Source organism: Stegostoma tigrinum, chromosome 27, assembly GCF_030684315.1.
Source record: "Stegostoma tigrinum isolate sSteTig4 chromosome 27, sSteTig4.hap1, whole genome shotgun sequence".
NCBI classification, from domain to species: domain Eukaryota; kingdom Metazoa; phylum Chordata; class Chondrichthyes; order Orectolobiformes; family Stegostomatidae; genus Stegostoma; species Stegostoma tigrinum.
Window position 1 is genome coordinate 49032969 of NC_081380.1, and position 27327 is coordinate 49060295.

General features: G+C 45.7%; 1 protein-coding gene across 3 annotated transcripts in view; it reads left to right on the plus strand.

Moving 5' to 3' along the window:
• The window catches only part of specc1 (sperm antigen with calponin homology and coiled-coil domains 1), a 71771-nt gene extending 45643 nt beyond the window's left edge, over positions 1-26128 (plus strand). For 2 of the 3 annotated variants that reach the window (XM_059655466.1, XM_048557324.2), the window contains 4 exons: positions 1369-1555; positions 2956-3029; positions 10971-11146; positions 24722-26128. In XM_059655466.1, coding sequence (XP_059511449.1) covers positions 1369-1555; positions 2956-3029; positions 10971-11146; positions 24722-25094 — 810 coding nt within the window. In that variant the 3' untranslated portion in view covers positions 25095-26128. Of the gene's footprint in view, positions 1-1368; positions 1556-2955; positions 3030-10970; positions 11147-12987; positions 13427-24721 lie in introns of those variants that run through there. The other variant, XM_048557325.2, reaches the window with a different exon arrangement.
• The last annotated feature ends 1199 nt before the right edge of the window (positions 26129-27327 follow it).

The window sequence follows — 27327 nt, forward strand, 5'->3', positions numbered from 1 at the left end:
AACTCCAGCGATAACAATCCTAACCTAGTCAATCTCTCCTCATTCCCCGAGCCAGCCATTCCCAGAACCAGCCTGGTAAACCTTCACTGCACTCCCTCAAGAGCAAGAGCATCCTTCCTCAGAAAAGGAGACACAATATTGCAGGTGTGGTCTCACCAAGGCCCTGTATAACTGCAACAACACATCGCTGCTCCTGTACTCTAAACCTCTCGTAATGAAGGCCAATATACCGTCTTCTTCTCTACTGCCTGCTGCACCTGCAGGCTTACCTTCATTGATTTGGTTCACAAGGACACCCAGATCCCACTTCACACACCCTTCTCCCAATTTACAGCCATTCAGGTAGTAATCTGCCTTTCTGTTTCTACTTCCCCCGAAGGGGCTGACTCACAGGGATACAGTTCCTGAAGGGGCTGACTCTCACTGGGATACAGTTCCTGAAGGTGCCCGACTCTCACTGGGATACAGTTCCTGAAGGTGCCCGACTCTCACTGGGATACAGTTCCTGAAGGGGCTGACACTCACTGGGATACAGATCCTCAAGGTGCTGATTCTCACTGGGATATTGTTCCTGAAGGTACTGATTCTCACTGAGATACAGTTCCTGATGGTGCTGACTCTCACTGGGATACAGTTCCTGAAGGGGCTGACCCTCACTGGGATACAGTTCCTGAAGGGGCTGACCCTCACTGGGATACAGTTCCTGAAGGTGCTGACTCTCACTGGGATACAGTTCCTGAAGGGGCTGACCCTCACTGGGATACAGTTCCTGAAGGTGCTGACTCTCACTGGGATATGATTAATACATCTACAATATTCGAAGAAAAGTTACAGAAGGTTCCCAAACTCCCATTTCTTCGAAAGCTAAGGTTCTAATCTGCAACTAAAGTAGATGTTGATAATTCAGTGAGTACACTTTATATTTCTTGATCAACTGAATTTACAATCATCTTGGAATGTGCACTTTTCCATCTCAGCAGCAGATGAATGCTGTTATGACTTGCTTTGCTTAATGTGTGTCTAATCATCAAAGCCTTCTCTAACCATTCATGAACAAAGTCTTCACTGGGTTTCTAATGGATTGTCAGTGTCTTGACTAAAACAACAAACTGGATGCTGGAGATCTGAGACAAAAGCATAAATTCTTGGAGAAACTCAGCAGGTCTGGCACCGTCTGTGGGAGAAAGCAGCAAAATTAAGAGTCACTGGATGCGAAACTTTATACCTGGTATCTACCCACAGATGTTGCTAGACCTACTGAGATTCTCCAACAGTTTCTGTCAGTCTCTTGATCTTAGTTTATCACCAGCTAATGGCCTTGATTTGTATAGTTCTGATGCAAGGTTCTGAGGACATCTGTGATTTCAGGTGCACTCTGAACAGGACAAACAGCTGGAGGAACCGAGCCTCCCTGCAGACAAGCTACAGGATGAAACAAGAGACAGAGAATCTGAAATCAAAGACCTGAAAGAGTCCATCTTCGAACTGCAGGACCATGTGGAGCAGCTTCAAGCAATCCAGCTGCATAACAACAAGACCATCCTGGACCTTGAGGGTAAGTCAGTATTTCCATCACAGATATTCACAACTGGACTCATAGCGAGCATGAGAGGTAGGTTCAGCACTTGTCCCACCCAACACCCAAACCCTCGTCCTGCCACTTCAATATTCATCAGCCAGAGAACGCTGAACTGAGTCAGCCTTAACGATAACGTGCCAGGAGAGCAGGTCAGAGGCTACAAATTCTTCAATGATTAATTCACCTCCGGTTTCCCTGATACCTGTCTATCATCTACAAGGCACAAGTCAGGAGTGTGATGGAAAACTCCCCACTTGCCTGGATGGGGGCAGCTTCAACAACACTCAAGAAGCTTGACAACATCAGACACAAAGCAGCTCCCATTTGAATGGCACCACATCCACAAACACCCATTCCCTCCTCCACTGACACTCATTATAGCAGTGTGTGCTATCTACAAGATGCAGTGCAGAAATTCACCAAAGTTCCTTAGATAGCACCTTCCAAACACACAACCATTTCTAATTAGAAGGACAAGGGGAGCAAATACATGGGAGGATCAGCCCTTGCAATTTCCCCTTCAAGCCACTCACCATCCTGACCTGGATATATTGCCATTCCTTCAGTGTCACAGGGTCAAAATCCTGGAATTCCCTCCCTAAGGGCACTGTGGGTCAACCTATAGCATACAGCCTGTAGTGGTACAAGAAGGCAGCTCACCCCCACCTTCCCAAGATAGACATTAAGTGCTAGGCCAGCCAGTGGAACCCATTGCTTGTGAATTAATACAAAATAAATTTAGTCTTTGTTAACTTAATTGGTTTTCTTATAATACTGTCTTTCTAAGTAACATTATATTTTCACCTCTTCTGTGCCCAGTTCTGTGCTTCTCTAATCATTTCTCAAATTTCATTGCATTGTTAGTTGCCTTAAATGACTGCTCATTTCTACAACTTCCTCCAATACATATTCTCACCATGAGGTTTGCTCACTGACTTCTCAAGCCTCATCACTGTGTCTGTTATTTGAGCCTATAGCTTTATCCTAATATTCCATTACTTTAATTGTTTCACTATGTTGTCCTGACATGAAATGTGACAAACCTACAGTCACTCGCAGGCCCTTTCCTGTCTCCCTGTGTGGATCTGATTACTCTTATTCCGTACAAGTAGTACAAGCAATGTAGATTCTGTATTCCAATTTGCAACACTTAATTTATTGTTTAGATTTCATTTAGCTTTTAGGAATGTAATAAATGCTGAGGAATTCTGAATCTCACTACAGTACATAAATGTAAAGAATTTGCATTTCTTTCTGTACCCAAGTCAGATGTTTATAATAGGAAATGTCTTTAGACAGCCCCAGGTCTGAGCCATGCTGGATCAACATGTATTAATTAATTGATTAATGCATTGATTAATTCTTTTTCTTCCCAGGTAAAGTGATGACCTTAGAACAGCAGAAACGGGAATTGGAGAAGCAACTTAAAATGTCTAACAAAAAAATGAAGGTCAGTAAAACTACCCTGAGTGAACATAAGACCCCAGTTGCACCACTCATTCCTATCTGTTTTTAACAGAATCTTTAGATCCATCACAATAATACAACAGCTGAAAGGTATCCTGAGGTGGTCCAGACTGGATATTTGGACAGACCTGCTCAAACTTGTAATGGCTCATGGATAGAGACCCGGATTTCCATGTATTAGGGACAACTCCAGAGCCATTTAAGAATGTGATGCGTCCTGATCCCAGGACTCCTAAACCATTCCCTGCTGTAGCTATTTTCACCGTTGTTTCCAGTCTCTGTTCCAAAATCTTTCATTATTGAATAAAAGCTGAAAGAACTGCAGATGCGTTAAATCAGGAACAAAAACAGAAGTTTCTGGAAAAGCTCAGTAGGTCTGGCAGTATCTGTGAAGAAAAATCAGAATTAACATTTCAGGTTTGGTAACCCTTCCTCAGAACTCCCAAGGTGAGCTTCCACCTCATTCACGTCATCGTTTCAACTGCCTAAGTCTACTTCTGTAACGTCATTTGACTTTCCTATTTGTCTCAGCTCATCTGGTCTTGAAACCTTCATCCATCCTTTTGTTACATCTAGACTTGACCATTCCACTCACACCTGGCTGGTCTCCCAAATTCTGCCCTCAATCTTCCAAACTTCTAATGCCCATGTCTGAACTCACACCTGATCCTCTTCTCCTTTCAGCACTGTGCTGTCTGACTCATACAGGTCAAACCACAACATGATTTTAAAATTCTCTTCTTTGTTTTCAAATCCCTCCATGGCCTTATCCACCTGTCTCTGTAATCTCCTCCAGCCTCACAACCCTCCATGATTTCAGTACTCCAAATTCTGGCCTATCGTATCTTCCTGATTATAATCACTCTGCCAGTGATAGTTGTGCTCTCAGCTGCTTGGGGCCCAAGATCTGGAATTGCCTCCTTAAACCTCTGTGCCTCTCCAGCTCACTTTCTCCCGTTTTAGAATGCTCCTGTGAAGCTCCTTGGGCTGTTTCGTTGTGATCAGCCATGATCCTGCGGAATGGCAGAGCAGCTTGAAAGTGTTGAATGGCCTACTCCTGCTCCTATTTCCTATGTTTCTGTATAAAGGCGCTACAGAATTGTAAATTCTTGAAAGACCATGAGAAATAGGAACAGAGGTAGGTCATTTGGCCCCTCAAGCCTGCTCTGTCATTCAATGGAATTAAGGCTGATTCACATTTCTACATCTATTTTCCTGCCTTTTTGCAAAACCCTTGATATCCTGACTGATCAAGGAACCATCTATTTTAGCCTCAAACACTGTGCTCCCACAACTCTCTAAGGTAAGGAGTTCCAAAGACTCAACACACTGAGAGAAGAAATTTCTCCTCATCTCAGTCTTAAATTGGCACCTCTCTTCTCTGAGTCTATGCCCTCTGGTCCTAGACTCTCCCATGTGGGGAAACAGCCTCTCAGCATTTACCATGTCAAGCCCCTTAAGAATCCTATAAATTTCAATGAAGTCGCCTCTCATTCTCCTAAACTGCAGTGAGTAGAATCCCAACCTGTTTAGCCTTTGTTCATAAGACAATTTCTCTAGACCAAGATTATCCCAGTGAACCTTCTCTGAACTGCCTGCAATGAAATAATAACTTAAATAAGGGGACCAAAACTGCCCAAGTACTCTAGATGTGGTCTCACTGGCACCTGGTACAGTTGTAGTTAAGTATTCCCCACTCTTATAGTCCGACTCCCTTGCCAGCATTTCATTAGCCTTCCTCATGACCTGCTGCTCTTCTGTGCTCACTTTCAATGTTTCTTTGTTTTGTGCACAAATACCTCATAGTCCCTTTGTATTGTAGCTTTCTTCAGCTTTTTCCCATTTAAATAATATTGTGTTCTTTTGTTTTCCTTCCAAGATGAACAACTTCACTTTTTTTAGGCATTATGCTCCATTTGCAAACTTTTGCCCACTTTCTTAACGTATCAATGTCCCTCTGTAGACCAATTTTCTATCCAAACCATTGTACTGCCTCCAACAACATGGGTACTTAAATTCTTATTGTTGTCAATTAGGTTGTATAAATGTTTCATTCAGTAAGGTAAGATATTCTGATCATCATCAACAACAACTTACAAACCGCCTTCCCATCGTGAAACCTCCCTAGCAGCTTCAGAGGTGCCTTTTAAAACAAAATACTATGCTGGCCCACATTAGGCAATGTTAGTTCGGGTGACCAAAATTGTGGTTAAAGCGGTTTGTTTCAAAAAGGAGTATCTTATGGAGGAATGTGGGTTGGAGATGGGGAGAACATAAGGATGAGAATTCCAGAGGTCGAGGTCTTGGTAGCTGAGGACCTGGCCAGGATTAAAACTGGGATGTGTGAAAGAGGTGAGGATTAGAAGAATGGAGGGTTGTGAGGCTGGAGGATATTATACAGAGAGACTGGGTGAGTCATTTGAAAATCAGAAGAAGATTTTAAAATCATGCTGTTGCTTAATCAGGGGCCAGTGTGAGTCAGAGAGCTGAGACGAGACTGGGACTTGGTGTGAGCTAAGACAGCAGAAGTTTCAGATGACGTCAAGTTAATGAACTTGTGCTGGTCATATGTTAGTTCATCATCATCCTGAATGCCTTGTTGCAGTAGCTGTTCGGTGGTTATGGAAGAAAACCAGAGATTTCAACATCCAGAACATGATTGCAACTTCCACAGTGGCAGCTGGGGAATTTATATTTAATTAAATACAAGAAATCTATAACTACAAACTTCTCTCAGTCATGGTGATCATGAAACAACTAGTTATTTCGTAAAAACCCATCTGGTTCACTCATATCCTTTAGGGAAGGAAATCTACCATTTAACCCCCACGTGACTCCAGAACCACATAGATGTGGCTGACTCTAACCTCCCTCTGAAATAACCTCACATTCCACTCAGTGTAACCAGGAAGGTGCTTCACCAGCACATCTCAAGCGACAACTGTAAATGCAAACAATGATTGGGTTTCCCGGTTATTCTCACTTCCTGTACATGGATTACAGTAAAGGTTAATGGAGCTGCCACCTTGTGATTTAACTTATTGTGGAAGAATATTAGATTCAGTTCCTGAGGGCTTAACACTAGGAAAGACTCCAGACTATCTGGTGAATCTGGATGAACACAGCAGGCCAAGCAGCATCTTAGGAGCAATAAAGCTGGCATTTCGGGCCTAGACCCATCATCAGAAAAGGGGGAGGGAGAGAGGGTTCTGAAATAAGTAGGGAGAGGCAGATCGAAGATGGACAGAGGAGAAGATAGGTGGAGAGGAGACAGACAAGTTAAAGGGGCCGGGATGGACCCTGTAGAGGTGAGTATAGGGAGGGGCTAGGTCAGTCCAGGGAGGATGGACATGTCAAGGGGGTAGGATGAGGTTAGTAGGTAGGAAATGGAGGTGCCGCTTGAGGTGGGAGGAGGGGATAGGTGAGAGGAAGAACAGGTTAGGGAGGTGAGCTGGTTTTGGGATGCAGTGGGGGGAGGGAGATTTTGAAGCTTGTGAAATCCACATTGATACCATTGGGCTGCAGGGTTCCCAAGCGGAATATAGAACATAGAACATAGAACGTTACAGCGCAGTACAGGCCCTTCGGCCCTCGATGTTGTGCCGACCTGTCATACTGATCTGAAGCCCATCTAACCTACACTATTCTATGTACGTCCATATGCTTGTCCAATGACGACTTAAACGTACCTAAAGTTGGCGAATCTACTACCGTTGCAGGCAAAGCGTTCCATTCCCTTACTACTCTCTGAGTAAAGAAACTACCTCTGACATCTGTCCTATATCTTTCACCCCTCAATTTAAAGCTGTGCCCCCTCGTGCTCGCTGTCACCATCCTAGGAAAAAGGCTCTCCCTATCCACCCTATCTAACCCTCTGATTATTTTATATGTTTCAATTAAGTCACCTCTCAACCTTCTTCTCTCTAATGAAAACAGCCTCAAGTCCCTCAGCCTTTCCTCGTAAGACCTTCCCTCCATACCAGGCAACATCCTAGTAAATCTCCTCTGCACCCTTTCCAAAGCTTCCACATCCTTCTTGTAATGCGGTGACCAGAACTGTACACAATACTCCAAGTGCGGCCGCACCAGAGTTTTGTACAGCTTCACTATAACCTCTTGGTTCCGGAACTCGATCCCTCTATTAATAAAAGCTAAAACACTGTATGCCTTCTTAACAGCCCTGTCAACCTGGGTAGCAACTTTCAAGGATCTGTGTACATGGACACCGAGATCTCTCTGCTCATCTACACTGCTAAGAATCTTACCATTAGCCCTGTACTTTGCCTTCCGGTTACTCCTACCAAAGTGCATCACCTCACACTTGTCTGCATTAAAGTCCATTTGCCACCTCTCAGCCCAGCTCTGCAGCTTATCTATGTCTCTCTGCAACCTACAGCATCTTTCGTCACTACCTACAACTCCACCGACCTTAGTGTCGTCTGCAAATTTACTAACCCATCCTTCTACGCCCTCATCCAGGTCATTTATAAAAATGACAAACAGCTGTGCACCCAACACCGACCCTTGCGGTACACCATTTGTAACTGGTCTCCAGGATGAACATTTCCCATCAACTACCACCCTCTGTCTTCTTTCAGCAAGCCAATTTCCGATCCAAACTGCTATATCTCCCACAGTTCCATTCCACCACATTTTGTACAATAGCCTATTGTGGGGAACCTTATCAAACACCTTGCTGAAATCCATATACACCACATCAACTGGTTTACTCTCATCTACCTGTTTGGTCACCTTCTCAAAGAACTCAATAAGGTTTGTGAGGCACGACCTTCCCTTCACAAAACCGTGCAGACTATCCCTAATCAATTTATTCTTTTCTAGATGATTATAAATCCTATCCCTTGTAACCTTTTCCAACACTTTACCAACAACTGAGGTAAGGCTCACTGGTCTAAAATTACCAGGGTTGTCTGTAATCCCCTTCTTGAACAGGGGAACCACATTTGCTATCCTCCAGTCATCTGGCTCTATTCCTGTAGACAATGACGAGTTAAAGATCAATGCCAAAGGCTCGGCAATCTCCTCCCTGGCTTCCCAGAGGATCCAAGGATAAATCCCATCCAGCCCAGGGGACTTATCTATCTTCACCCTCTGAAGGATTTCTAATACCTCTTCCTTGTGAACCTCAATCCCACCTAGTCTAGTAGCCTGTATCTCAGTATTCTCCTCGACAACATTGTCGTTTTCTAGAGTGAATACTGTTGAAAAATATTCATTTAGCGCCTTCCCTATCTCATCTGACTCCGCACACAACTTACCACTACGATCGTTGATTGGGCCTAATTTTACTCTTGTCATTCTTTTATTCCTTAAATACCTATAGAAAGCCTTAGGGTTTACCCTGATCCTATCCGCCAACAACTTCTCATGTCTCCTCTTGGCTCTTCTGAGCGCTCTCTTTAGGCCTTTCCTGGCTACCTCGTAGCCCTCAAGTGCCCTAACTGAGCCTTCACATCTCATTCTAACATAAGCCGCCTTCTTCCTCTTGACCAGAGATTCCACCTCCTTTGTAAACCACGACTCCCGCACTCTACAGCTTCCTCCCTGCCTGACAGGTACATATTTATCGAGGACACACAGGAGCTTTTCCTTGAATAAGCTCCACATTTCTAATGTGCCCATCCCCTGCGGTTTCCTTCCCCATTCTATGCTCCCTAAATCTTGCCTAATCTCATCGTAATTGCCTTTCCCCCAGCTATAACTCTTGCCCAGTGGTATACACCTATCCCTTTCCATCACTAAAGTAAACATAACAGAATTGTGATCACCATCACCAAAGTACTCACCTACTTCCAAATCTAACACCAGGCCAGGCTCATTACCCAGTACCAAATCTAATGTGGCTTGGCCCCTTGTTGGCCTATCTACATACTGTGTCAGGAAGCCCTCCTGCACACTCTGGACAAAAACTGACCCATCTATAGTACTCGAACTATAGTGTTCCCAGTCAATATCTGGAAAGTTGAAGTCCCCCATGACAACTACCCTGTCTCTCTCACTCCTATCGAGAATCATCTTTGCTATCCTTTCCTCTACATGTCTGGAACTATTCGGAGGCCTCTAGAAAACTCCCAACAGGGCGACCTCTCCTCTCCTGTTTCTAACCTCAGCTCATACTACCTCAGTTGACGAGTCCCCAAACATCCTTTTTGCAACTGTAATACTGCCCTTGACCAACAATGCCACACCTCCGCCCCCTTTACCATCTTCTCTGTTCTTACTGAAACATCTCAATCCTGGAACCTGCAACAACCATTCTTGTCCCTGCTCTATCCATGTCTCCGAAATGGCCACAACATCGAAGTCCCAGGTACTAACCCATGCTGCAAGCTCACCCACCTTATTCCGGACGCTCCTGGCGTTGAAGTAGACACACTTCAATCCAATTTCTTGCTTGCCGGTGTCATCTTGCGTCCCTGAAACTTTATTTCGGACCACCCTACTCTCAACCTTTTCTATACTCGAACTACAATTTTGGTTCCCATCCCCCTGCTGAATTAGTTTAAACCCACCCGAATAGCCTTAGCAAATATCCCCCCCAGGATATCGGTACCCCTCTGGTTCAGGTGAAGACCATCCTGCTTGTAGAGGTCCCACCTACCCCAGAAAGAGCCCCAATTATCCAAGAATCCAAAACCCTCCCTCCTGCACCATCCCTGTAGCCACGTGTTCAACTCCTCTCTCTCCCTATTCCTCACCTCACTAGCATGTGGCACAGGCAACAAACCAGAGACAACAACTCTGTTCGTCCTAGCTCTCAGCTTCCATCCTAGCTCCCTGACTTTCTGCCTTAAATTCCTTGCTGTTCCTGCAACCTTTGTGTGGCATCATTGTGGCACTGCAGGAGGCCCAGGATGAAATGGTTTGCGACTGGGAGGTGCAGTTGTTTAGTGTGAACCGAGCGGAGGTGTTCTGCAAAGCGGTCTCCAAGCCTCCGCTTGGTTTCCCCGATGTAGAGGAGGCCACAACGGGTACAGTAGATACAGTATACCACATTGGCAGATGTGCTGGTGAACCTCTGCTTGATGTGAAAAGTCTTCTTGGGGCCTGGGATGTCGGTGAGGGAGGAGGTGTGGGGGCAAATGTAGCGTTTCCTGCGGTTCCAGGGGAAGGTGCCAGGTGTGGTGGGATTGAAGGGCAGTGTGGAGCGGACGAGGAAGTCCCGGAGAGAGTGGTCTCTCCGGAAAGCAGACAAGGGTGGGGATGGAAAAATGTCTTGGGTGGTGTGGTCGGGTAAACAACTGCACCTCCCAGTCGCAAACCATTTCCACTCCCCCTCCCATTCCTCAGACGACATGTCCATCATGGGCCTCCTGCAGTGCCACAATGATGCCACCCGAAGGTTGCAGGAACAGCAACTCATATTCCGCCTGGGAACCCTGCAGCCCAATGGTATCAATGTGGACTTCACCAGCTTCAAAATCTCCCCTCCCCCACCGCATCCCAAAACCAGCCCAGCTCATCCCCACCTCCCTAACCTGTTCTTCCTCTCACCCATCCCCTCCTCCCACCTCAAGCCCCACCCCCATTTCCTACCTACTAACCTCATCCTGCCCCCTTGACCAGTCCATCCTTCCTAGACTGACCTATCCCCTCCCTACCTCCCCACCTACACTCACCTCTACTGGCTCCATCCCTGCCTCTTTAACTTGTCTGTCTCCTCTCCACCTATCTTCTCCTCTATCCATCTTCGATCTGCCTCCCCCTCTCTCCCTATTTATTTCAGAATCCACTCCCCCTCCCCCTTTTCTGATGAAGGGCTAGGCCTGAAACGCCAGCTTTTGTTTTCCTAAGATGCTGCTTGGCCTGCTGTGTTCACCCAGCTCCACACTTTGTTATCTCGGATTCTCCAGCATCTGCAGTTCCCACTACATCTGATGAATCTGTTCTCCTTTCTGGGCAGGAGGAGGCTGAGGAATGGCGTCACTTTCAGGCAGACCTGCAGACAGCTGTGGTGGTGGCTAACGAAATCAAGTGTGAGGCACAGCAGGAGATCCATGTCCTCAAGAGGAAGTTGCAGGAAGCAGAGCGGGGAATGGAGTTACTGCAACAGGAGCTGGAGGACCTGAGGGCCAGCAGGTTGGTCATGTGGAGGCACCAACGAGCTGTCGTGCTCTGTCAATAACCAGCTGATGCTTGTGTCTAATTGCACTGTCCTGAAGCAAGCTAACCCAGAAGCTGATTCACCCCCTCACAGAAACAACTGGGGTTGTCCAGAAGAGAGAAGTTTGATTTCTTTAAATGTTCACAATAGTTTGAAATATTCATTGAAGGGAGTCAAATGGAGGGTCATCACCTGCAGAACCCTTCAGAGACAGAGTGCTCACTGCACTAGGTCAGGCCGGCAAATGGGAACTGTCCTGTGAAGAGGCTGAAATGGCCTCGAAAGGACTGGGTGAAGAGAGATTACTGTAGCTCCCAACATGAGATAGTCTCAGACTGCACAATTCAACCAGCAATAGGACACGGGGCACAGGACACACACCCACACTCTCTGTCTGTCAGTCCCCCTGTTTCTGTCTCTCTTGGTCTCTCTCTCTCTCTCTTTGCTCTGTATCATTGTGTCTCTTTCTCTCTGTCTGTCTTTGTCCCTCTCTTTCACTGTCACTCTGTAACTTTCTATCCTGCCTCCCTCTCTGTTTCTGTTTCATTTCTACCTGTTGATATTGAGTTAATTTTGGTAATTACAGTCCAGTCTGTTTGAATATGAGATTACTCTATAGAAGTTTGGGATGCAAATGGGGAATCGAATTGTGGTGAAGCTTCCATCTGATCCCCATTTCCCCTCGCTTACTCTCTCTCTCACCCACCTCCTGCTCAATTTCCCGCTCTTACTCCCATATCGCTGGCCATCACTCACCCCTCCCCATCACCTCCCTCACACCTCTCCCTGTCACTGTTCTCCTCCCCATCACTCTCCCCTTCCAGCTCACCCTCATTACCCCTTCCCCTTCCCCTTGTACTCACAGTTTATTATGATATTGGCCGTCACAAGCAGCTTTGGCCGATGACAGAAAGGGGTAGCGTGATGGCTCAGTGGTTAGCATTACTGCCTCATGGTTCCAGAAACCTAAGTGTGATTCCACCCTCAGGTGGCTATCTGTAAGGAGTTTCTACATTCTCCCTGTGTCTGCGTGGGTTTCCTCCGAGTGCTCTGGTTTCCTCCCACAGTCCAAAGATGTGCAGGTGAGGTGGATTGGCCACGGGAAATGTAAGGTCCTAGGGATAGGATAGGGTGGAGTCTGGGTCTGGGTCTTGATGTGATACCCTTCACAGGGTCAGTGTGGACTTGATGGGCTGAATGGCCTGTTTCTACACTGTAGGGATTCTTTAAAAAATTTTTTACTCCTGTCTGGGACACAGAGTGAAAAGTACTTTATTCATCTGAAAATAACTAGTGAGCAAAAACCACACAGCCATCACCCACCTGTGACTGACACACAGCCGTCTCACCTCAGTATGGAGTTGCACAAGTGTCACATCTCATTTTTTGCGGGGGGAATTGAAGACAGATTGGCTGTAGGTGCTGAGATGTTGCAGATTTGGCACCCCATGGCCATTAGCACAAAGTCCTGAGGGCCACGTCTGACATTGCAGTGAGTTCGGGGTGACGAGAACCATTCATTTGTTCCCACTAGAAAGATTCATTGAACAAGAATTATTCCTGATTATTTTCCCAATGACGTTATTCACTTTGATTCTTGCTCTGAATGGACATCCCAGAACAAGTTTAACAGTTTGTACTGGGCTAGGGTCTCCTCAATGGTCTCTGCTGAGGCCGAGGACTCTCTAGCAGCACCTCCTCTCTGCGCTTTGCCACCTCTTGTTCAGTCTCTGCACCAGCTGCTCTTTCAATATTGCTTCAGCCTTTCGCCCAAATCAAACTTACTCTGAGATAGTTTCACTCCATTCCTCTGCAGGTCTGATCCTTTCCAGGTGTGAAGTAATTCTGAGCCAGTGACCGAGACACAGGAGCAGCTCCTGGATCAGGGACCGGAGCTCAGGAGAAAGTTCTGAGACTCTGAGTCTGGCTGCCCGGACACTGGCCACAAGTTTCGTTAAACTGTTGGAAGGAGTATCCCAGGAACCAGGGTCCTGTCTGTGTGAACATGGACCTTTCATAGTGGGCTGTTGTGATCTGGAAATGCACTGCCAGAAACGGCAGTGCAAACAGATTCAATACTAACTTCCAAATGGGCAACAGATGAACACTCAAAAGGAAAAGCGTGCAGGGTTCCAGGACATGGTTGAGGGTGTAGAATCAATTAAACAGATTGTTCAAAGTGGGGCTGAATGGGATCCTCTTGTGCTTTTTGAACTTATAATAAATTAAACGTGGGCATGGTCTTGGCAATTTCACTCCATCCTCCCAGTCCTTTCAGTGTTTCTCTTGTGATTATCCCAGGTTCACTGCCATTTCACATCCAGTGCAGTATTGCTGCCACCTGCTGGTGCTTCTGTATCTGCTCGTCAGCTGTCTATTGCTCATTCAGACACTGTAAACCCACAAACTTCTAAATCTTGCCTTTAATTAACAGTGTTAGGGTAGGCTGAGGCAGATTGAGTAAAGACTTTTGTGCAGCTTAAACTGGCACAAATCGATTGGACCAATTGGCCTGTTTCTGTTCTGCAAATTCCATATTCTGTTCTTTGGTCTGATGATTCAGTGGTAAATAAATGATCTCAGTGAAGTGTTTCTGACACAGATCAGGAAGGCCATGTTTCGGTTCCCAGCCTGTGGTTAGCTGATCTATCTCCTATGCTTTACAGTCATAATGAAAAGGCAACGAAAGTTAGAAATGCCGCAATCAGGCAGCAGCAGATATTTTAGGAGACGAGGGAGTGGTGAATGTTTCCCCTCGGTGCGCTGCCATCCCAGTTTAGACCACAGAGCAGAAATTAATGAGATCTTCCTGTGCTCTGTTTTGGGTTCAGTTCTACCTTTATTATTGCCACGTACCTAATTTCTCTTTCAGCATATGATCGGTTATTAATCAGGATTTAAGAATGTCGAGTACTTTGGAGGATTCATTTGAAATCCTTAAACAGAGTTTTTCATAGTTCAATTCACTATTTACTCAATGGATTAATATTAACATTGCGGCCCCACCTTCACGGTGCCCACAGTACCGCCACCTAGAGACACGCAGCGGCACTGCAACATGGCCGCCGTGCTGCCACCTACAGACACACAATGACACTGCAGCCTGGCCACAATACCGCCACCTATAAGAGTTAGAAATAAATGTCCCTCCCTCTGATCCCATGTGGCTGGAACTGTGAGATGACGGAAATTTGTTCAACACTAGTCTGTCGCTGAGAATACCAGAGGGGGAGACTTAGACCAGTACAAAGATAGTCCAGACAAAAATCGCAATGAAACAGATGGTGAAATTGGCCTGTTAGATGACGTTATAATGGAGAGACTACAGTCTGAAATTTGATCTTTTTTGGTACATTTAACAGCCTGAAAGTATTAAATAGAATTTGCACCAAAGAAACACCATCCATCTAACCAGCCTATGTTAGCATTGATTTCGTGCAAGCAGCATCCCAGCTTTATTTCTAAATCATTAAATTCTCCTTAATGCTTAACCCATTTTTACATGGCCTTTCCTTCATTCACAAATTGACAACATACGGGCTAAATGAAAAGTTTATTGTGTCCTCTGACCCAACTATTTCAATCCTAAACAGCACTCATTGATTGGATAGTTTATTTCTATTGTGTTCCATCCTATCAGATAATCACTGATTATCTGGTTGTATTCGACCAAAAGCAGTTCTGAACCCTTGAAGAATGCACCTAGACTTCTGGTGAATTTTGCCAGAGCATATTCATGGAGGTACACGCAGATATTTTTAATTAACCTGTTCAAATATATCTCATGAGCAGGTGAGACTTAAACCCAGGGCATTCTTGCCTGAAGATAAGGACATTACCACTGCATTGCTACAGCCCTCCAATATACACAAACATCCTGCTCAATTTCATTGGCTGCATCTGCTTTTGACTGAACTGGTACAGTCCACCTGCTGTGGGTTGACCCACAATGCCCTTAGGGAGGGAATTCCAGGATTTTGACCCAGCACCAATAAAGGAACAGTGATATATTTCCAGGTCAGGATAGTCAGTGCCTTGGAGGAGAACTTGCAGATGGTGGTGTTCCCATATATCTGCTGCCCTTAACCTTCCAGATGGAAGTGGTCATGGGTTTGGAAGGTGCTGCCTGAGGATCTTTGGTGAATTTCCAGAGTGCATCTTGTAGATGGTAAACACTGCTGCTGCTGGGTGTTGGTGGTGGAGAGAGTGGATGCTTGTGGATACAGTGCTAATCATGCTTTGTCCTGGATGGCATCAGCTTCTTGAGTGTTGTTGGGACTGCACCCGTCCAGGCAAGTGGGGAGTATTCCATCACACTCCCGACTTGTGCCTTGGAGATGGTGGACAGGCGTTGGGGAGTCAGGAGGTGAGTTACTCGCTGCAGTATTCCCCCTAGGCTCTGTTCTGCTCTTGTAGCCACTGTGTTTATGTGGTGAGCCCAGTTGAGTTCTGGTCAACAAAAATATTGATAGTGGGGTCTTCAGTGATGGTAACACAATTGAATGCTAAGGAGCGGTGGTTAGATTGTCTCTTGCTGAAGAATGTAAGAACTAGGAGCAGGAATAGGGCATCTGGCCCCTCAAGCCTGCCCCTCCATTTAATAAGATCATGGCTGATTTTTTTGAGACTCAGCTCTACTTACCCGCCCACTCACCATAACCTTTAATTCCTTTACTGTTCAAAAATTTATGTAGCCTTGCCTTAAACACATTCAGTGAGGTAGCTTCAACCGCTTCACAGGCAGGGAATTCCACAGATTCACAACCCTTTGGGTGAAGAAGTTCCTCCTGACTTCAGTCCGACATCTGCTTCACTTTACTTTGAGGCCATGCCCCCTAGTCCTAGTTTCACCTGCTAGTGGAAACAACCTCCCTGCCTCCACCCTTCATAATCTTATATGTTCCAATAAGATCTCCCCTCATTCTTCTGAATTCCAATGAGTATAATCCCAGTCTACTCAGTCTCTCCTCATAATCCAATCCTCTCAACTCTGAAATCAACCGAGTGAATCTCCTCTGCATCCCCTCCAGTGCTAGTATATTCCTTCTCAAGTAAGGAGACCAAAACAGTACACAGTACTCCAGGTGTGGCCTCACCAGGACCCTATACAGCTGCAGTATAGCCTCCCTGCTTTTAAACTCCACCCCGTTAGCAATGACAGACAACATTCCATTTGCCTTATTAATCACCTGCTGTGCTGGCAATCCTACTTTTAGTGATTCATGCACAAGGATACCCAAGTCGCTCTGCACAGCAGCATGCTGCAAATTTTTACCATTTAAAACATAATCCATTTTGCTGTTATTCCTACCAAAATGGATGACCTCACACTTATCAACATTGTACTCCATCCGCCAGACCTTTGCCCACTCACTTAGACTATCTATATCCACTGCAGACGTTCAGTGTCTTCTGCACACTTTGCTCCAGCACTCACCTTGGTGTCATCTGCAAAATTTGACACACCACACTTAATCTCCAACTCCAAATCATCTATGTAAATTTTAAACAATTGAGGTCTCAACACTGATCCCTGAGACACACCACTAGCCACTGACCACCAACAAGAAAAAACACTCATTTATCTCTGATAACAAAGTGTGGAGCTGGATGAACACAGCAGGCCAAGCAGTGTCTTAGGAGCACAAAAGCTGACATTTCGGGCCTAGACCCATCATCAGAAAAGGTAACTGGGAGAGGGTTCTGAAATAAATAGGGAGAGAGGGGGAGGCAGATCGAAGATAGATAGAGAAGATAGGTAGAGAGGAGACAGACAAGTTAAAGGGGTGGAGATGGAACTAGTAAAGGTGAGTGTAGGTGAGGAGGTAGGGAGGGGATAGTTCAGTCCAGGGAGGACGGACAGGTCAAGGGAGTGGGATGAGGTTAGTAGATAGTGAATGGAGGTGCCGCTTGAGGTGGGAGGAGGGGATAGGTGAGAGGAAGAACAGGTTAATGTAGCAGCCTTTGGTGTGGCACCTTGTCAAATGTCTTCTGGAAATCCAGATACACCACATCCACAGGTTCCCCATTGTTCATCATGCAAGTAATGTCCTCAAAGAATCCCACCAAATTAGTTAAACATGACCTACCCTTCATGATCCCATACTGGCTGTTCCCAGTGGGACAATTTATATCCAGACGTCTTACTATCACTTCCTTAATGATAGATTCAAGCATTTTCCCCACTGCCGAAGTTAAGCTAACTGGCCTATAGTTACCTGCTTTTCGTCTATTTCCTTTTTTAAACAGTGGCGTCACATTGGCTGTTTTCCAATCTGCAGGAACCACCCCAAGGTCCAGTGAATTTTGGTAAATAATTACTGGTGCATTTGCTATTTTCCCCATCACCCCTTTTAGTACCCTGGGATGCATTTCATCTGGGCCAGGAGACTTGTCTACCTTTAGCCCCCATTAGCTTGCCCAGCACTGCCCCCTTAGTGATAATGAGAGTTTCTAGGTCCTCACCTGCTATAAACTTCTTGCCATTAGTTTCTGGCATGTTATTTGTGTCTTCCACTGTGAAGACCGAAACGAAATAACAGTTTAATACCTCGACTATTTCCTCATTCCCAGTTATTAAATTGGCCTTCTCATCTTCTGAAAGACCAAGGTTTACCTTCACCATTCTTTTACAATTCACATATTTATAGAAACTTTTGCTGCCTGTTTTTTATATTCTGAGCTGGTTTACTCTCATAATCTAAGTTACCTTTCTTTATAACTTTTTTTGTGGCTTTCTGTTGGCCTTTAAAGATTTCCCTGTCAACTAGTTTCCCACTACTCCTTGCTTTTTTGTATGTGTTTTTTTTCAACCTGATACTTTTCTTTATTTCCTTAGACATCCATGGCTGGCTGTCTCTTTTCCTACAGTTCTTCCTTATCACTGGGATATACTTCTGCTGAGGACTGTGAAAAAATGTTTTGAATGCCCTCCGCTGTTCCTCAATTGACCCAGCATTAAGTTTTTGTTCCCATTCTACCTTAGCTAACTCCTTCCTCATTCCTTCAGAGTCTCCTGGTCATAGTCTGACTTTTGTGTGGTGCGAATGTCACTTGCCACTTGTCAGCCCAAGCCTGGATATTGTCCAGACCTTGTTGCATGTGAACGTGGACTGCTTCAGTATCAGGGGAGTCACGAATGATGCTGAACATTGTGCAATCATCGGCAAACTGCCCCACTTCTGACCTTATGATGGAGCAAAGGTCCTTGATGAAGCATCTGAAGATGGTTTGGCCAAGGACACTGCCCTGGAGACCCCCTGCAGAGATGTCCTAAAGCTGAGATGACTGACACCCAACAACCACGACTATCTTCCTATGTGTCGGGTATGACTCCAACCACGGGAGCGTTTGCCCCCTGAGACCTATTGGTTCCAGTTTTGCCAGGGTTCCTTGATGCCACACTCTGTTGAACGTAGCTTTGATGTCAAGGACTGTCATTCTCACCTCACCTCTGGAGGAAAGCTCTTTTGTCTACTTTGAACCAAGGCTATAATCAGAACAGGAGCTGAGTGGCCCTGGTGGAACCCAAACTGGGTGTCACTGAGCAGGTTATTGCTGAGCAGATGCTGCGTGATAGTGCTGTTACTGACACCTTCCATCACTTTACTGATGGTCGAGAGGAGACTGATGGACAATAATTGGTCAGGTTGGATATATCCTGCTTTTCATGTATTAGACATACCTGGGCAATTTTCCACATTGTCGGTTAGATACCGGCATTGTAACTGTACTGGAACAGCTTGGCTCGGGGAGCGGCAAGTTCTGCAGCACAAATCTTCAGTGCTATTGCCGGGATGTGGTCAGGGCTCCTAGCCTTTGCAGTATCCTTTATCTCCAACCATTTCTCGATATCATGTGGAGTGGGTCAAATTGGTTGAAGACTGGTGTCTGTGATGCTGGGGATCACTGGAAGAGGCTGAGATGGATCATCCACTTGGCACTTCTGGCTGAGGATTGCTGTAAATACTTCAGCGTTATCTTTTGCACTGATGTGCTGGGCTCTTCCATCATTGAGGATGGGGATATTTGTGGAGCCTCGTCCTCCAGCGGGTTGTTTAATTGTCCACCACCATTCACACCTGGATGTGGCAGGGCTACAGAGCTTAGATCTAATGTGTTGGTTGAGCGATTGCTTAGCTCTGTCTATTATTTGCTGCTTATGCTGTTTGGTGTGTAAATAATCCTGTTTGGTGGCTTCACCAGGTTGATACCTCATTTTCAGGTATGCCTGGTGCTGCTCCTGGATGTTCTCCTGCACTCTCCATTGAACCCCTCTCCAGGGTTGATCCCCTGGCCCGATGGAAATGGTTGAGTCGGGGATATACCAGGCCATGAGATTACAGATTGTACTGAAGTACAGTTCTGCTGCTGTTGATGGCCCACAGTGCCTCATGGATGCCCAGTCTTGAGTTGTTAGATCTGATCAAAGTGTGTCCCATTTAGCACAGCGATAGTGCCACACAACACGATGGAGGTTATTCTCAATGTGAAGGTGGGACTTTGCCTCCAAAAGGACTGTGTGGTGGTCACTTCTGTGAATTTACTGTCATAGAGAGAGGCAACTGCATCTGGCAGATTGGTAAGAATGAGATCAGGTACATTTTTCCCTCTTGTTGGTTCCCTCACTACCTGCCACAGACACAGTCTAACAGCTGTGTCCTCTAGGACCCGACCAGCTCGATCAGTAGTACTGCTGCTGAGGCACTCTTGGTGATGGACAATGAAATTTCCCACCCAGAGTGCATTTTGTACCGTTGCCATCCTCAGTGCTTCCTCCAAGTGTTCCACATGGAGGAGAGACTGACCCATCAGCTGAGGGAGGACAGTAAGTGGTAATCAGCAGAAGGTAGCCTTGTGCATGTTTAACCTGAAGCCACACGTCTTCATGGGGTCCAGAGTCAATATTGAGGTCTCCTCAAGCAACACCATCCTGACTATATACCACTGTGCTACCACTGGTGCTGGGTCTGTCCTGCTGGTGGAACAGGACACATCCAGGGATGGTGAATGTGGTGTCCGGGAGGTATTGTAAGGTATAATTCAGTGAGTATGACAATGTCAGTCTGTTGCTTAACTAATCTGTGAGACAGCGCTCCCAATTTTGACCCTAACCCCCAGATGTTAGTGAGGAGGACTTTGCAAGGTCGATAGGGCTGTTTCTATCATGTCTTTTCCAGTGCTGAGGCTGATACAAGTGTTCTGTCAGGTTAATTCCTTTGGGACTTTGTAGCAATTGGTACAACTGAATGGCTTGCTCGGTCATTTCTGAGGGCAGAGGAGAGTCACCCACATTGCCGAGGGTCTGGTGAAACACTATGGAGTGGTGATGGGTAAAGCACTGTCAAACAGTGATGGGGTGTGATGCTGTGCACAGGAGGATTGGAGCAGTGGCCTTAACTATGGGTTGTGTTGCTCACTTTGTCATCTGCAGGGAACCTGTTGAACCAAGCATCAGATCCACACCATGATATGACTGTGTGATGAGGGAAAGGCAGTGGGGAATCGGTGGCAGTGTTGTAAGATTACTCTGGTCAGTTTGGGTGTTTATATTTGAATAATTAATTTGCTGCTTGAACACAGGATTCAAGATGCACAGCCAAACAGCAGAGAATGATCTGAGACTTGTTGGGTATGTTTTAACAAGCAATGTTTTTATTCAAAATTGTACCTTCCCATTTAATGGGTGAACTCTCCAGTTACTCCAAACTAAAGCAGCTGCTATGTCTGGGTGTGGACATATCATCATTCAGGAGAGTCCAGGTATTTAATGAGCTCCTGATTCTGAACCTGACTCTGAGTAGGCAGTGATCACCTGCCACTGTGACTTTATTACAACAGTGCTACATCAGTGGTGTCAGTATTACGGCAAGTAATTCACCACTGCCATTTTTTTCTAAAATAGAAAGCAGATTTTTCAATGGTTCAATAAAATCTTCATACTTTCTTGGAATATGGCAAAACATTGCAAGGCATTTGCAAATACAGAGACAGGATCACACAGAGATAAATACACAATTTTCATACTCGATATTAGAGATTTTGGGTCATTCAATGATGACTTAGGATGAAAGGCTGAGAGCATTGTAAGCCTCAAACAGTGTATACCATTGGGCTACTTGGATAGGCAGGAAACTTCCTTTTAAAACGTCAAAAAGGATTAATGTATCCTTTCTATTTAGTGAATCGCTTTATTGTTGGTTGCTGGGTTCAGTTGATGCAGTGTACCTGGATAATAAAGTGTTCGTGTTCTATCAGCTCACAGCTTCCATGACGGGCAATTGGTCTCCAGGTAATAGAAAAAAAAAGCAGCAACTGCAAATAGGACTCCTGCTGATCCAGATGTGACCAGCTCTGGGCTGGCCTGAGTCCCAATGTGGATATAGCCAGGTCTGAATGTTACCAAGACTGGGCGAGTGTCGGATCCAGGTGTTGCTTCTCAGTATTGGATAGGGTGGTGACTGTGGATTAGAGTAATTTTCTGTTTTGAGGATTTGTTCATTATTTATCAACAATTATAAATGTGTGTTTCAATTATTTTAAAATCAAAATGGACAGTGTGTTTCTCCCTCCTGATCCCAACAATGAATTAGAAACAGGAATCTAGGTACTAGGAAAGAGTTCCTCTCTCAGTACAATTGGGTGAAAGAATTGGGAAAGTGTTGCTTTGGAGACAGGTTCAATTTCTCCAAACAGCTTTGTAGAAGGTGAAACTTACCTGCATCTCTCTCTAAGATAATAAAGTGTGAAGCAGGATGAACACAGCAGGCCAAGCAGCATCTCAGGAGCACAAAAGCTGACGTTTCAGGCCTAGACCCTTCATCAGAGAGGGGGATGGGGAGAGGGTTCTGGAATAAATAGGGAGAGAGGGGGAGGTGGACTGAAGATAGAGAGAAAAGAAGATAGGTGGAGAGGAGAGTATTGGTGGGGAGATAGGGAGGGGACAGGTCAGTCCAGGGAAGATGGACAGGTCAAGGAGGTGGGATGAGGTTAGTATTGTCTCAGCTTGTTCCTGCCCCACCGAACTCATCTCCACCTATCTGGACTCCATTTTCTCCCCTTTGGTCCAGGAACTCCCTACCTACGTCCGTGACACTACCCACGCCCTCCACCTCCTCCAGAACTTCCAATTGCCTGGCCCCCAACACCTCATTTTCACCATGGACATCCAGTCTCTATACACGTGCATTCCACATGCAGATGGCCTCAAGGCCCTCCACTTCTTCCTGTCCCACAGGCCCGACCAGTTCCCCTCCACCGACACCCTCATCCGGCTAGCCAAACTCGTCCTCACCCTCAAGAACTTCTCTTTTGATTCCTCCCACTTCCTACAGACAAAGGGGGTGGCCATGGGAACCCGCATGGGCCCAAGCTATGCCTGCCTCTTTGTAGGTTACGTGGAACAGTGCCTCTTCCGCACCTACACAGGCACCAAACCCCACCTCTTCCTCCATTACATTGATGACTGTATCGGCGCCGCCTCTTGCTCCCCAGAGGAGCTTGAACAGTTCATCCACTTCACCAACACCTACCACCCCAACCTCAAGTTCACCTGGGCAATCTCCAACACATCCCTCACCTTCCCGGACCTCTCAGTCTCCATCTCAGGTAACCAGCTAGAAACTGATGTCCATTTCAAGCCCACCGACTCCCACTGCTACCTAGAATACACTTCCTCCCACTCACCCTCCTGCAAAAATTCCATCCCCTATTCCTAATTCCTCTGCCTCCGCCGCATCTGCTCCCAGGATGAGGCATTCCACTACCGCACATCCCAGATGTCCAAGTTCTTCAAGGACCACAACTTTCTACCCGCAGTGGTCGAGAATGCCCTCGACTGCGTCTCCCGCATTTCCCGCAACACATCCCTCACAACCGTCCCATGAGGATCGCCCTCGTTCTCACACACCACCCCACCAACCTCTGGATACAACGCATCATTCTCCAACACTTCCGCCATCTACAATCCGACCCCACCACCCAAGACATTTTCCATCCCCACCCTTGTCTGCTTTCCGGAGAGACCACTCTCTCCGTGACTCCCTTGTTCGCTCCACACTGCCCTCCAACCCCACCACACCCGGCGCCTTCCCCTGCAACCGCAGGAAGAGCTGCACTTGCCCCCATACCTCCTCCCTCACCCCTATCCCAGGCCCCAAGATGACATTCCACATTAAGCAGAGGTTCACCTGCACATCTGCCAATGTGGTATACTGCATCCACTGTACCCGGTGCTGCTTCCTCTACATTGGGGAAACCAAGCGGAGGCTTGGGGACCGCTTTGCAGAACACCTCCGCTCAGTTCGCAACAAACAACTGCACCTTCCAGTCGCAAACCATTTCCACTCCCCCTCCCATTCTCTAGATGACACGTCCATCATGGGCCTCCTGCAGTGCCACAATGATGCCACCCGAAGGTTGCAGGAACAGCAACTCATATTCCGCCTGGGAACCCTGCAGCCATATGGTATCAATGTGGACTTCACCAGCTTCAAAATCTCCCCTTCCCCAACTGCATCCCTAAACCAGCCCAGTTCGTCCCCTCCCCCCACTGCACCACACAACCAGCCCAGCTCCTCCCCCCCACCCACTGCATCCCAAAACCAGTCCAACCTGTCTCTGCCTCCCTAACCGGTTCTTCCTCTCACCCATCCCTTCCTCCCACCCCAAGCCGCACCTCCATTTCCTACCCACTAACCTCATCCCACCTCCTTGACCTGTCCGTCTTCCCTGGACTGACCTATCCCCTCCCTACCTCCCCACCTACACTCTCCCCACCTATCTTCTTTACTCTCCATCTTCGGTCCGCCTCCCCCTCTCTCCCTATTTATTCCAGTTCCCTCACCCCATCCCCCTCTCTGATGAAGGGTCTAGGCCCGAAACGTCAGCTTTTGTGCTCCTGAGATGCTGCTTGGCCTGCTGTGTTCATCCAGCCTCACATTTATTATCTCGGATTCTCCAGCGTTCTGCAGTTCCCATTATCTCTGATACATCTCTCTCTATCTTTTTTCTTTGCTTTGTCTCTCCCTCCGTCTTTCTTTGTATCTGTAGTTCTCCATCTGACTCTTTCTCTCTGTGTATCTCTATCTCTCTCCCCGTCTGTCTTTTACTCTGTCTGTTTCTCCTTGTCTCTCTCTCTCGTTCTGTATCTCTCTCTCGCTGTTTGTCTCTCTCACTCCCCCTCCCTATCTCTCTCTATCTCTGTCTGCTTCTCTCTCTTTATTATCTCTCTCTATCTGTCTCTTTCTCACTATTTCCCCCTCTGTCTGTATCTGTCTCTGCTGTGCTCTGTCCTGCACTCTGTTTACATGTTTTCCCACTCTTCCTCATAATATGTGATTTTAAGCTTTTTACAGAAAATATGCAGTTCCATTTTGAAAAACACTTGAATTGACCTAAAGAAACAATGACTGTGAATTTGCAGAGGTTTACCAGGTGAATCCTTGTGATGGCAGGCTTGTTTTATGAGAAGAAATTGAGGACCTGTGTCTGTATTCCTGGTGTCTTGAAGACTGAGAGGTGATCTCACTGAAACTTTGACGTTCTTACAGACTGCAAGATGTCTCCTGTAGCTGGTGGCTGTGGAACCAAGGATACAATCTCAGGATAAAGGGCAGACATTTTAAGATTAACCTGAGGAGGAATCTTTTTCACTCAGAGGATAGCGAATCTTTGGAATTCTCTACTTTGGGGGGTGAGGGGATGCTGAGAAACCTCAATCATCGAGCAGATTCAACAAAGTCTCCAGAAATCTATCAAAAACTAATGATGTCGAGGGATATAGAGAAAATGCCACTTTCTCACACAGAAGAGAAGATTGGCTATGACGTATTTGAATTGTGGGTCAGGTTTCATAGGCTAAATGGCCAACTCCTGTTCCTATGTTTGCTGCTGCAAAGTTCATACCTTTCTGTTTTTCTATAGTTCTCATTGGGGACTGAAATGGAAAAGGATGGTTTTACAAAAAATACGGACTGTAGAAGGAATTGATGTACCTTTAGAAAGCAAGTTACTGGAGCTTACTGTAAGTTGTGTCTACACTGATACTTTGTTCAAATGCAAGGGAAGAGAGAGAAGACACCATAATATCACGGATTGTGTACAGAATGAGATTTGGCCAGCAACAGAGTGCTGATTGGTTCGTGCACTCGTGACATGTCAGACATTGATGTCAGAGGTCATCACCCTGAAGGCCAAGTCTCTGATTGGTTCCTGTGCTGATGAAAAGCCTGTGGATGTGAATGAATCAGAGGCAGAGAGTTTCCAGATTGGAAGAAGCAAACCGTGTCTCTATACCTGTGTAATAAAAGTATCTGAAGCTTCAAGAAAGCTAGTTATTTCCTTTCACCAATTGTTGTGACTTGTTGCCTTTCACCAGTAACTCATAGACATTCCAATTAGTGTACCAGTAGCCCAGTGCCACTTGCAAAGAAGTGACAGAATCCAGAATCGGGATTGCAAATTGTCAGATCTTCAGAAGCAGTAGGTACAACTTATCAAATCCTGTCGACTGGTGTTATTGAACTGTTTCCTCAGCATTCCTCCTCCATCCACAAAGCATTTTTTGTTTGCCTGTGTCTGTATGTATGTCTAAGGGTTTTAAGGGAACTTACAGTCTCCACTAGTGGAATTGTATACCAATAATTTATAGTTCTGTTTTGCCTGTGATTAGTATCTATTTATTTATAATAACTAGTTGTTCCTGTTAAGTACAGGAAAATCATTGGTGCTGTCTGCTACCTTGACTTCATCAGACAGGGAAATTAGGGACTTTGTGTATTTTAATGAAATCAGTAACTTTTGTGGTGACTGCAGAGTCGTGGGGCTTGAGAATCAGCCACTTTGCTAAGTGGACTATAGTAACAGGGAGTGATACTTACCCTGAATAAACAATGACACTGTTACTGAGACACTTTATTTAGTGTGCTTGGGGAAAAATGAATTTATTTTGTTCATTATAGGGGTCAGCTCTCATACTAATCTAATAAAGGCAGTCAACAATTTGTAAGTAATTTTCTGATAGTTCATTGAGTCTGTTAAGAAAGAATAGTTCAGATATGATACTTTAGTTAATTAGACAAAGTGCGCAACTTCAGTATGTTGGCTCAGTGGTTAACACTGCTGCGTCACAGTGTGAGGGACCTGGGTTCAATTCCACCCTCGGGTGACTGTCTGTGTGGAGCTTACACATTCTCCCCGCGTCTGCGTGGGTTTCCTCCCACAGTTCAAAGCTGTGCAGGTTAGCTGGATTGGCCATGCTAAATTACTCATAGTGTCCAGAGATGTGCAGATTAGGTGGATTAGCCATGGGAAATGCAGGGTTATGAGTATTGGGTGGGAAGGTCTTCATAGGGTCAGTGCAGATTGGATACACTATAGGGATTCTATGATTCTAACAGTGACAACTGGGGATAGTTCACCAATACCAGAGAGGACACAGGCTTTTGACGTGGAATGTTTTGGTCTCATTAAAGTAGTGGAAGCACATCCTGCTCTCTCACTGAGGTGTTGGGAACTCTTCCATGGGTCATCCTCCTTCTGCCTGGTGAAGACTGCTTTCTGGGGAGCAGTTGATAAGAACTGCTACCTACAATTTCTGTTTGATGGCAACTGCCCTCTGAGAGAACTGCCTCTGTCCTGGGACTTACTGTTATATCGTATTTCTACGGTAGGTATTTTCTCTGTGTCAATCAATTGTCTGAGCCCATTTGGCTATAGGCCATGGAACAGTCACTCATGAGGTTGGATGATCATTGTCCTCTTGCACACCTTCATCTGAGAGTTAGTTTACCATTCTTTACAATAACAGTATGTTCTTTACAATAATGGTATGTTCTTCTTTATAATATCAGTATGTTTTTCTTTACAATAATGGTATGTTCTTCTTTACAATATCAGTATGTTCTTCTTTACAATAATGGTATGTTCTTCTTTACAATAATGGTATGTTCTTCTTTACAGTATCAGTATGTTCTTCTTTACAATAATGGTATGTTCCTCTTTACAGTATCAGTATGTTCTTCTTTACAATAATGGTATGTTCCTCTTTACAGTATCAGTCTGTTCTTCTTTACAATAATGGTATGTTCTTCTTTACAGTATCAGTATGTTCTTCTTTACAATAATGGTATGTTCCTCTTTACAGTATCAGTATGTT